General features: G+C 50.5%; 2 protein-coding genes across 2 annotated transcripts; one reads left to right on the top strand and one right to left on the bottom strand.

The window, feature by feature from the left end:
* Positions 1 to 1,041: 1,041 nt before the first annotated feature.
* LOC119041054 (prostate and testis expressed protein 3-like) lies at positions 1,042 to 4,086 on the bottom strand. The gene is made up of 3 exons (XM_037134178.1): positions 4,038 to 4,086; positions 2,727 to 2,849; positions 1,042 to 1,166 (listed from the first exon to the last, which is right to left on the bottom strand). Exons 1-3 carry the CDS (start codon positions 4,084 to 4,086, stop codon positions 1,042 to 1,044), a joined length of 297 nt encoding a protein of 98 aa, XP_036990073.1.
* Positions 4,087 to 7,282: 3,196 nt separating this feature from the next.
* Positions 7,283 to 8,594, top strand: PATE2 (prostate and testis expressed 2). The gene is made up of 3 exons (XM_037134179.2): positions 7,283 to 7,334; positions 8,016 to 8,144; positions 8,458 to 8,594. The coding sequence occupies exons 1-3, from the start codon at positions 7,283 to 7,285 to the stop codon at positions 8,592 to 8,594; spliced, it is 318 nt and encodes a 105-aa protein (XP_036990074.2).
* The last annotated feature ends 3,461 nt before the right edge of the window (positions 8,595 to 12,055 follow it).

A 12,055-nucleotide genomic window follows, 5' to 3' on the forward strand; every position in this document is an offset into this window, starting at 1 on the left:
GCTATTTAACATATCTATGAAACCAGTTAAGGGTTATAGATATGTTAAATGACCATCTCAGAGGTTAGCTTCAAAACTGTTGCTATGCAAAACAGCTCTCAATGGCTCTGCTCCATTTGTCCCCTCCCCCTGGGGGCGGGGGGTGGGGTTGAGGACATCTTAATATTTCCTGGACACCCTAAGCTCTGGACCCTGCTCTAAATTCCTCTCTGGGCCCCCCCACTTGGCTGTGCCCTGTTACAGTCCCATTCTGCAGAAATGTTCTGACCACATGGGCAGGTATGTCTCCTTGCCAGACATGTTTGCTCTGACGTAGGTCATTTTCCTCTTGAACCAAAGTGACATGGCTGACTGACAGCCATTTTAGTTGGCATAAGTGACTCCACTTTGTTTTATATACTTTATGCTGCCTTGATCGAACCAAGGGATTTTTACTGGTTCTTCTCCCCATGGCCATGTGTAAGCAAGAACTGTTACAGAAGCAGTAAATCCCTAATTAGCCGTTTCCCACTAACACTAGGTGTGGGTATCCTTTGTCAATGCTGAGAAAATCATGACTGAGTCTGAAGTGGACAATACCCGCTGGGAAAAATAATTTCGTGACCATAGAGGAAAACTGTGAGGGTCCACCATCCAATGGGTTCCTATTTCTGCTTCTCTCTAGTAAAGATAAATACATGCTTTACATGAAAATAAATACTTGTGAATTTTCAGCTAAGGGAGTTCTACTTTACCTCAATGATCTAAGTGAATCACAAGGTTCTAGAATAGTCTTGTTGTAAATGTTGCTGCACTGAGCTTCTTGGGGTCGCCTTCTTGGGGTGTGGACGCGCCAGTTCCTATAACGGGGGACCCGCTGTTGAGAATCATTGCCCTCTGACCAACACAGCAGCCAAGCGGAGGTGGGCGGGGCACCAGGAAGGAATTAACAAGAGAGCGGGACTACTTCCAGGGTGGGCCCGGCAGGGACCAGGGGCAGGCAGAGAGCGAAGGAGAAGCGTCGGTGACATTCTGGAGCGAGCCCTCGGGATGGCACGCACCTCACAGTTTGAGGTTGCAGTAATTGTAGTCACAGCACTCGTGGACGAGAAAGTGACCGTGGCGTTGGAACGTCAGGTCTCTACAGAACTTCTGGCACACCATGTAGGACAGCAGGTGGTTCCAGGCTGGGAGAAGGAGGGGCCGTAGCAGTGAGTCAGTGACCCAGTTCTCTGAAGACAAGTCAAACCTGGCGCCTGCCCCACCCCCACCCCCCACCCCACCCGCCGGTGAGAATGTAGCCAGGCACCGGGCAGTGATACAGGGTGCAGCCAAGAGGGGGCCCCCCCAAAAAAAAGATTTGGAATGGTGTCCAGAATTCAAAGTGTATAGGAATATTGGAGAGACATATAAGATGTCCTCACCCACCCACCCCGGGGGGAGGGGCGCATGGAGCAGGGCCATTGAGAGCTGTTTTGCATAGCAACAGTTTTGCAGCTAACCTCTGGAATGATTATTTAACATATCTATAACCCTTAACTGGCTTCATAGATATGTTAAATAGCTGTGGCCAAGTATTGAACAAGAGAGAAGGGAGTGGCTGGGACCCAGGAGAGGTAACTAGGGGCTGTGCCCCTGAGTGAGGAGCCCAGGTGTGAGAGCTTGGAAAAGATGGGCTCCAGGACATGAGGGGATAACTGCCCAGGTGAGGAGAGGGCCATGCCATTTGGGGCAGAATGGAGATCCCTGCAGCCAGGTGAAGAAGAAAGCCACATGCTTTTGGTGGAGTGTGAACCCCTGCAGCTTTGGTAGAAGAGGCCCACTCAGCTTTGGGGTGCCCCCTTTGGCCGTGTGGCCTGGAAAGCAGGAGAGACTTTGACTGGAACTGGGTACAAAGAACTCTTGCCAGTGGACCATGAGAGGGTACCACAGTACTTTGGATTAACTCGAGATCCTGCACAGTGACACAGCTGACGGTGCCAGCGGCCTGCAACACAGACATGTGCTCTTTTCCTGATTTATGGTACCCGGAGTTGGGACAGTGGGAGAAGGGAGAGCTGTGTGGGTATAGGTGTATACCCTAAAGGACTTTGCTATTTTAGTGGTGGCATTAGGCCTGAATAGCATTAAATAAACATTTCGTTTCCTTTTCACAAATCTCTGGCATTGAGAGATGCCTTTCCAATTGGCGGCGGACAGAAGAGCCCAGTAGATTTTAGTATTTTCTCCTTGGGAGGGGCCCCTGTTGTATAGCAGTTTTTGGCATCCCTAGGTGGGCCAAATATTGTATTGCCCCTCCCTCGGACCTCTTGTTTGGTAACAGCAGGGCGGGGTTCAGGACTGTGTCTGGCTTAGACTTCCCCTCGAGCCCCCAACAGGTGGGGCCCACACCACTGGCCACGGCAGCAGCAGTTTGCCTGAGGTCCCTGACAACCGTCCGCTCTCTGCCCAGCGGCTTCATTCCTTTCCCTGCCAGGAGATCAGCAGCTAGCACTTTCATGTCTGCAGAGCTGCAGTCCGATTGGATTGGTCCGTTTTCTTGGGAATGTAGAATGCCCACCTTCTCTCCCCGTCACATTTGCCCTGATCCCCTTCTGTCTGCATGCTCGGGGACCTGTGCTGGGTGCATTCTGCACCTCGGTCCCTCTCCTGGACAGGCCTTAGTCTGAGGTGTCAAATTGCTGAAGTACTCTCCTAAAAATTTTCTAAGGATCTCACAGCACCCCCACCCTGGCCCCCCAGCTTACTGTAGTCGTAGATCTTTAAGGTCATGCATTTCTCTTCCTCCTGAGCAACACAAACACCAAAGCCTCTTCTACAGCGATCTGAAGTCAGGTGAAGGTGGCAGGTTATACACATGAGAGCTGACCCTGCTGGATAGCACAGAGCTGGTGTGAGGCCCGGGGCGCGAGGGCTGGGAGGGGCTGCACAGACCCGGGTCCGGGGGAAGGGGGTGGGCGGAGCAGGGTGGTTGGCAGTGGAGGAGGACCTGGTGGCGGGGGTCGGGCCGTAAGCAGTTGGAGCCCTCGCCGACTCCACACCCCAGAGAAGTGCTTTCAGGAGAGTAAAAGGATTCTGGCCCCGACTTAAGCCATTTAACCTGGGTTACTGAGCAAAGACCTAGCCTTTGTGGCATTGGTTTTCCAGTGTAACCACAGTTTTATTAACTCTGCCCTGGCCTGTTCAGCAGCACTGTAGACAGGCCGGCAGGAGTGTGAGCCCGGGAACGAGTGCTATAAAGCAGTTTGCCCGAGCCAGTGTTCCCACCATGGGGTTTCGGACCTTTGCTGCTTAGAGGCCATTTAGTGATACACTCCACTCCTGAAATTCAGCCTGAACCTTTGCGAAGGCCTCGTGAACGACAGCACAGCCCGTGACACTTTCCGTGACACTGGGGGGAGCTCACCAAGATAGGCTTAATTCTTTTTAAACACCTCTCTCTGAGTGCACCTACATGAGAAGAGCCAGTCGTGTTCACTGAGCATCTCATCGGGGCCACATTCTCTCAATCTGCAGCCATCGAGCCACAGAAGCCTTGTGAGTGGGTGTTTCCTGGTTCTCAGGTGAGCGACCAAAAGAGCAGAGAATTAAAGACAGTGACGGAACCGTGGGTTTTTACCTGCCTGATCCCAGAGCATGCAGTTATTTGCTCTCCTGAAATCACTTCTTTGAATTTTAATATAAAGTCCCTGACAAGGATATGAGAGGCCATTGTCCAGCAAAATTAGTTCTTAGAGAGTGACTAGCTCCCCGAAGATATGTATACAGACTTCCAAATGGAAAGCTCGTCCCAGGGAAAACCCTGTCAGGATTTTGGATCATAGGGAATGGTAGGGAAAGGGTGGGGGAGGCAGCGAGGAGGGACAGCTGGAGAGGCCGGCACCCCTGCTGGGAGTGTCGGCAGAATGTGGAAAAGGGCCTGTTTTGAAGGCTGGCTTCCTCTCCCTTATAAATGTAGTCCCGGCTTAGCCCTGCACCGGTCCCTGTTACACAGGTGGAGATTCCCTGGGCTCTCTGAACCCAATCTCTGGAGCCCACTCCTCGGCTCTGTGACTCACCCTCAAAGCAGCAGAAGAGGGAGAAGACCAACAGGACGTGCTTGTCCATCCTGATGCAGAACTTGCTTGACCAGGGAGGAGAGAAGCCAGGGTCAGCAAGCCCCAGTCGTTAGGCAACAGGCGGGAGACCTTCTTCGTGGCGGGGCAGGGGTTATTCATGCGTGAGGGAGTGATCCAATCACACACGGCTTTCCCTGGGAGCTCAAGTTCATTTCTCTCCATCCGCGGCAGAGAATAATGGTGACTGAGAAATAAATGCTAGCGTTTACACTAGGCTAAACTTTGTTTGTCATCATAGCGGTTATTATTAGTATTATAGCCATGATATTACAATTCTTGTTCAAATTTCCCACAGGAGGAAAGTGGGTCTTGGAGAGGTTTCGCATCTCACCCACAACACACCGCTGGTGACCGACGGTGCCAGTGCTCGGAGCAAGACCTTCGGCCTGGAGGGGCTGTGCTCTCACCACCCTGAGTCCGTGCCTCTCGGGGATTCATCCCCACACTCAACAAACACGCACTTCGGGCTGCACGGCCAGATGCAGGTCTCTGCGTGAGAGCAGGGCGATGAACAGCTCAGACCAGCTCCCCTAGCTCCTTACCTTGTGGGTGAGGAACAGGAAGGTGAAAGAGATGACGAGACCTATAATCTATGACCCAACAGGGCCTGCACCCAGGGCTCCTGATTCCCAGCCCAGAGCTCTTTCACTTGACCAGAAATCCAGCCTCCGAGATCAGGGACTATTCACTTTGTAAGGCTGTGAAAAGCCCCTAGAATTATCACACAACCTGACCTCCAGCAAATTTATGTTGTGGACCTGGCCAGTTTTGTCTATGATGTAGGTAAGCATTCCGCACAAAGGGGAACTCAGTTAAGGTTCACCCTGGGTGAGGTTCCGGGAAACTGTGGCCAGCGCTGGCATCTAAACCTCCTGCGCCTGGCGGTGGGCTGGTGGGGCCTGTTCTAGCCATACCGAACAGATTCAGCCACATGCTCTTTAGCTGTAGGAATAATACCTTGCATAAAACATGCCAAGTCTGACCTTTGGAGATATGGGATATAGATCACATGAAATAAAGTCTTGGGTCAAATGCCAGAAAATTGACAGACATCCTTGCCTAGGAAGAGAGCCAAACGCTGTAGACATGAGGGGATTGGTTCTGAAGCCAGTTGATTCTCGACTTGGAGAGCAAGACTGTGAAGTCTGTTCCGTCCTCTGCCGTATTTGCAGTGAGGGTGTTACAATCAGCATGGAATTTTCCAGGACTTCCCAAAGGCCTATCAAGAAGGCAACCCCCTGAACCTTGGGTGCTTGGGTTTCCAAGATTATCAGGTTTTCTCTGCTTTGTCTGTTTAAAGACAGCGACTCTAGAATCATAGCCCAAGAAGCAGACATTCTAGGGGGAACTGCAACAGGTTTGCACAATTTCTCTTCTTCCATCCAGTCCCCCGTGGCAGGTACTTTCGGAAGGGCCCATTGAGTTCTGGATCTCTTTTCGACTGGATTATTTTCCACTAAGAGCATGGAATTCTGTAACTCCACCCAAACATTGGGGTCCTCTGACCTACTCACCATTCTCCTATAGAAACACATCTACTCAAGTTACTTGTAAGAACAATTTCTTCATTTAGCATGGAGTAGGAGAGAATAGGAGCCTGCTCATAGAGGCAGTGTGGTGTACTAGAAATCGCATTTCCCCCAGCGTTTGCAGACCTGTGCTTGATTGCTAGGCAACCCATGGCATCCTTGCCAAGCCATGTATCTGTGAGGTGAGTGTTTGACCGTTTTTATGATCCCTTAGAACTTTGACATCCTACGGGTCTATGATGTACATCATGAGGATGGCTACCGAGTTCTGTGACGCTCGCCTAGCACTGCCTAGCACACGGTGCTGGGCTGAACACGTGACAGCTGAATGAAGACATGAACTAATAAAAGTGTTGCTCTGATGAGATCCCCCTCCACGGCCCCACAGACACAGAGTCTGGGGGGCACAGCACCCTCATTAATGCACCCCCACGGCCAGAAGGCTGCCACTAGACTGAGACGCCATTTGTCCTGCTCTGCAGAGATGAAAGCAGAACATTGTGTCCTCGTGACCCTGGTCTCTCGGCTCGGGGTGGGTGACTGAGATCTTAGTGATAGCGCAGATGAGCAACCTCTTACCTTGAGGTTCTAAATTCTGCCCTTTGTCTTGGGGAAATGGACCTTGGCATCAAGTCAGGGTCGGGTCGCTTTGTTCCTGGGTTCCCAGTGGGCACGGATGGCTTCCCAGAGTGTGTGTGTTGTGTGTAGGTGTGTGTGTGTGGAGAGCCTAGAGTGAGAGATAAGGGTCCTTTAAAAAATGTGATGGGTGGTACCTTCTGGTGGGGGCCAAGGAGGTCACCTGGAGTTCACAGAGAGCCCCCCACACCTCTGAATGCTGGTGGGAAGAGCAGGAAAAGAGAACAAAACCGACCAATCGATATTTTCTCTCTGTCCCCTCTCCCTCTCCTTTCTCTCTCTCTGTCTCTCTCTCTCCCTTCCTCTCTCTATAGAAACAATGAAAATAAAAATGTCCTCGGGTGAGGATAAAAAGACAAAAGTCGCATCCAACGCCCTCCCCCACCCCCACCTTTGCACAGAAGCGTCTGGGTTAGGCAGGCACACTGGAGTGCCCCTCCTCTCGGCCCTCACCCACGGCCCTGGTCTCTAACATGAGGCTCTGACGCCGGGGAGACCACCTGTTTGTGTCCCGGTTTGCTCATCTTCCCTTCCTGAGATACTGGCACTTGGTATGTGTTTGGTAATTATTTTAATGACAAAATCAGTCACGTGAAGGAAAAGCAGACACATTTCACCTCCGCTCACCTTTTCCCTAGAACCCGAAAAAATCAGACGTTATTCTGAAGACAGTGACTAGGTTAGTGAAAAGAGCTAAAGGCAACTCAGGTGTCCAAACCCTGTCCTGATCTACCTGAAAGATTAAAATGGGAAAGCGAAAGTCGACTTTCCTTGCAGAGCTCAATGCTTAGCTACGCAACAGCGAATCTACGTATATATTGGCTCATCCCTGGAGAGAATTTTACATGTAGTCACCTAGAGGTATTGAGCTTCCGGTGGGCGGTTTGGTTCTGGGAACACTAAGGAACTGTCTGTCCCTGAAATTTTATGATTTCATAGTTTAGCTGAATAACCCGAGACAGATCCCTGGAAAGCTGACCAGCTTCTTCCTCAGGAAACTGCACACGCCCCGGTCCCAGGATGTTCGCTCTGTTTCTGCTGGGTATCGTCTCTCTGGTTTGGACAAGTAACGGTAAGTCTTAGAAGCAGAGGAGGAGCTGCCTGTTGGTTAGGAGATGGGCAGATGCTGGAGGAGGAGAAATTTCCCAAATTGGCTTTGGGGATTCGGGGCTCTGGCAGATAAATGAGGGATCATGATAAGAACGATGTTTTTCTTCTTTTCACAGGGGACTTTCATGAACACTTGCCAGGTACGACCATGCCTAGTCTAAAGTGCTTGGTAAACCTCCCCTCCAGCTTCAGGGAAGGCCAGCCTCTGTCTTTCCTGCAGAATCCTAGAAGTGTTGTCTTCGCCCAGCCCCAAGAAGTCCATTGCTTGTAGTAAGGAAGTGAAAATCCCCTCTGTTATTCCCCTTTCCCAACTACTGACCAAAAACCATCTAGATTTTGGGCAGACAAGGGGCTAGCAACTTGGGGGTCCGTAGATAAGTTTTGCAGGAACTCCAGCCTTGGGAAGCCATTCACAACCTTTGATTTATGCCGGTACATGTTGTTTTTCACAAAGATCAACCAAGGAGAAAGATTAGGAGCCAGTAGGCAAGAGGAAACTGCTGGGAGGAGCTCATGGCCTGTAGCCCCGTCCCACAGACACACACAAACTGCGTAAAGCAGGCTGTGGCTTCTGCGGGACGTGTGTGTGGTGCGGAAGCGTCCCCAGAGCACACGCGTGAAGCGCCTCTGTCTGTGTTGGCAGAGACTGCAATATTGTGCTATAAGTGTGAGAAATACCACCTGGGGCTGTGCTACGACAGCATGACGTCCTGCATCCTGCAGTACCAGCAGTCCTGCGCCATCGAGAATGTCTACATCCTCCTGAGAAAAGGTAGCGTGGCGAACAGAGGGCCGAGACAGGTGCCCTCCTTCCCTCAGGGACAAGGCCGCCCCTGTGCCCAGAGAGTGTGTGAGTGGGCTGGGCAAGGACGGGGTGGCCCTCCAGAGGGCCTGGCAATATTTTCCTGAAGGCGATATCGAGGGAAGGGGAGGCTGAGGTGCCTCGCTGGTCGGGGGACAAAGTCCATCCTCCAGGTCATGCAGCTCTGCGGCTCCGAAGGGCCCAGAGGCAAATTAGTGAGGCTCTGAAAACAAGTGGGGGAGACAGTCATCCCAGCTGGATTCCCACTCTTTTCCCTCCTCAGGGCGGAGTGTATACTATTATTCAAAACTGTTGTGCATGACCAACTGTGAGGACTTCAACATCTTGGGGTTTGAGACGAGGACAGAGCTGATCTGTTGCAAACATAGTAACTATTGCAACCTCCCCGTGGGATCCTAGTTCCACCGCTCTCCTGGGTTTTGCGTCATTCATTCTTTCTCTCAGCGTCCCCTTCCCATCTTTCCCCAAACCTGTATTTTGCTCTCCTGTCCTAACAATGCTGGGGCGTGAGCGAGCCAGAGGGCAGTGGAGAGAGTGGCAGTCAGAGGAGGTGGTGGTGGAGGGTGGCTGAGTCTCGGGGATGGTGGAGCATGAGGCTGCATTTTTGCAAATCTCTGTTGCTCACACCAGGGGGGGATTGGTTTCCTTACGCTGGTGATGCCATGAACAGGGTTGGGTGTGACTTTTTTCCCTAAATATCTTCTATATGGGAATGCAAAGACTTGGGCCAAAATAATCCCAAATACTACTGAGAATTCTGTGACCATACTTTATCCTCATCCCCGGGTTGGGATTTTTTTTTTTTTAGATTAGTCCCGATAGCCCCTGTCCATGTCTTACGGGGCTTTGATGTGTGCAGGTGAACGCACCCCTTCAGCCTGTTAACACAGATACATAAACTTTGTGAAACAGTATATGGCTTCTATGTCTTTCTTTCATCTGGTGCATCTGGTGCGCTGGAAACCTTCCAAGAAGTTCCCGCTTTACCTGCACGTAAGTAGCTTGTCCGAATAAGATGCTGGTCATCTTAAATGGCCTCTATGCAAATGAAGACAGAAGCCAGGTAATCTAGGGTAAACATGCTGTTCCCAGTAGTCAGAGCCTTCACACCTGGCTACCGTGTAGAGAGAAAGGAACTATTCTTAGCCAGATCTGTGGACCCCCCATCAAAGTGAATGTGGAAATGTATGTCATTGAATGAGAGCGCAAAGGCACGGCCAGGAAGAGAGGGCGAGAAGGGCAAGGCAGAGACGGCTGAGGTGTAGAAATCTGGATGGCAGGTTAGGAGCAGTATCCAGAAACTTCTCCATAGGGGACCCTGCCTTTTCTTCTGTCCCTCGAAGAGTGAAGCTCTCTACTCCCTTTCGTGGGGTTCCTGGTTCCCCTCACTACCTGCAGTATGAAGGAGGAGGTTTTGACTTTCCAACCAATAGAGGCCAACAGGTGAGCTCACGTGACCTGGGGTCTTCAGGAAATAATAAGTTCCTATCACAGAGTGTTAACACTTGGGGAGTTTTGCTGGACTTAGACTCAGGTGGGGCATGGATCGTCTCCCAAGAATCCCTGGAAGTTCCCCTCAATCTTTTCCATCTGACAACCTCTCCTTGCCTCCCCGGTAACCGAGCTCTGACCCCGCACCTGGGCTGAAGTCGGGGTTCTAACATTTCTGGCAAAGGGAACAAAGTCTTTTCTTCTGGGAGAGCTCATGAGGGAGGGTCAGAAGAAAGCAGACTAGATAGAAATTCGGACAAGAAACCAGAGGAGACTTTAGAACTATTTGGGAGGACAGTGGAGGAGGTCCCTGATGGGGGCTGGCGAGGGCCTGTGGAAGCAGCGCCCTGAGGAAGCCAACGGGAGATTAGGAAACGCTGACTTCCGTGGAGGCTGCGGTGGGTGCACCGGACGCGCGAGGCTCGGTCCTGCCCGTTTTAAGAAACTGTTTTAATGACACCTACTCCTGTCCACACGTGCCTGATCACCGTGTTTCCGATCATTTCATCTTGCTCTCATGGCCAGAGCCCAGTACTGTATTTCATGGCGTGTACTGTGCAATTTTTGCCCAAACCTCTGAGGGAAAAATAAAGATGTGTATTACATGTGGGTGTAATAATTATATAGTATATGGTTACATAATCCCGTGTTTAAAGTGCACACAGCGTGGCTGCCGTTATACACAGTGACGTACGGTCTGACAGGATGGGCGCTTGGCTGAGTGTCGGCCAATCACTTCGTCGCCTGGCTTGCTGTAGGTCTTCACTCCCCCAGACCTCAAAGACATTTAACTACCACTTTGCTCTGAATGCACCCACTGGTAGGACGCTGGGTGTTCCCGATCCACTGGGCAGCCCCGTGACTGACGACATCAAGGAGAGATCCGTGACAGGGCTTCGCTGCTGTTTTTCGAGCAAACGATTGGGCCATGGAATGAAACAAATTAATCCCTGATTTATTCCTCACTTCGTTTAGGTTTAATTATTTTTACCATGTTAACCTCTCTATGGGTTAGAATCTACATACACCATTATGTGCATTTTTAGCTGTAGAATATTATCCCTGGTCTAGTAGTATCCCTGCGGACATCCAGGCTTATACTTGCTTGTTAGTTTCTACCACATTGTATTTGCACAAACAGGATAAAATACTTGAATATTCAATGTTTTAATTGTAAAACATTGGCATAATGTGTAGGCTAGTATTTCCCCCTAAATTGTGTATTGTTAGGATAAACATTATACTATACTTTAGCATCCTGAAAATACTTTAACTACTTTAGCCTCTCCAGGTAGAAAATGGGGTAGACTCTTCCATTCAGGGCTGGTTAATTAATTTACGTGGGTAGACCAAGGGTACTGGCCGTGGGTTCCAATAATGAAATCATTCATGGAAGGATTACAGTGATGTACAGTTAGTGACTCAAGCAAGTCAAAATTAAACACTAAGGAAGCTTCAGATTAGAGACAGACACAAGGTAGGTGGCAAGGAGGCCCCTGGCTGCAGTGAGCGATACAGGCAGGGAGAGACTGACCAATACGCATTTACAACTAAGCTTCAAGCGAAGATTGGCAAACCACTGTGGCCAGGCCCCCAGATTTTGTCATATCCACACGGGTCTCCAGGCCCAATCTCCCTGAGCCTGCCCTATTATGCTTCCTAGCTCAGATTTCCAGGAGATTCTGACCCCCAGGTTGCCCTCGTTACAGTACCCCGCACCCCCTGATTTTCTTGGTCCAATGCAAGCTCGTCCCTGTTCTTTACATCTTACGAAAATATATTTATATAGAGCAAACGAGAAGCGGCAGGAATCGTAAGGGAGTCCAGACCCTGAGCAAGTGCCCTTGTTCTAGACTCAGGTCCAGCATGCTCTTCAGGCCAATAACCCTCTACCTACCAGAAAAACAGGAAAAGCAATTGTTCTTGAGAATAAATGTGTCCCTAGGTACAATGCAACATTATTTACAATACGCAGGACACAAATGAAGTGTCTACTGACAGACTGGGTAAAGAGGATGTGGTCTGACATACAACGGAGCACCGCGCGGCCATAAAAAGACAAAATACTGCCGAGGGTGGCGGCGTGGGTGGGGCTTGACGGCATTCCCGCTTCGCGAAATGGAGAATAAAGACCTTACCATTTTACTCCCATGTGGGCTATGCAACGAAAAGTAACAAACAAACTAAGAAAATAAACAAAAACAAACGCAAAGATACAGAGAGGATGGGGCTGAAGAGGGGGAGAGAGGTGGGGGAGGGGCAGGGGGCAAAGAAGGCCGGTGCCTGGCAACTAAAGGGACGTGGCCTGCAGGTGCGGGCGCGCAGGTGCTCAATTACCACTTTGCACACCTGGAAGTTCCATGATGTTG

This window comes from Artibeus jamaicensis, unplaced genomic scaffold (genome assembly GCF_021234435.1).
Source record: "Artibeus jamaicensis isolate MK-2021 breed Jamaican fruit bat unplaced genomic scaffold, CSHL_Jam_final scaffold_660, whole genome shotgun sequence".
Lineage (NCBI taxonomy): Eukaryota > Metazoa > Chordata > Mammalia > Chiroptera > Phyllostomidae > Artibeus > Artibeus jamaicensis.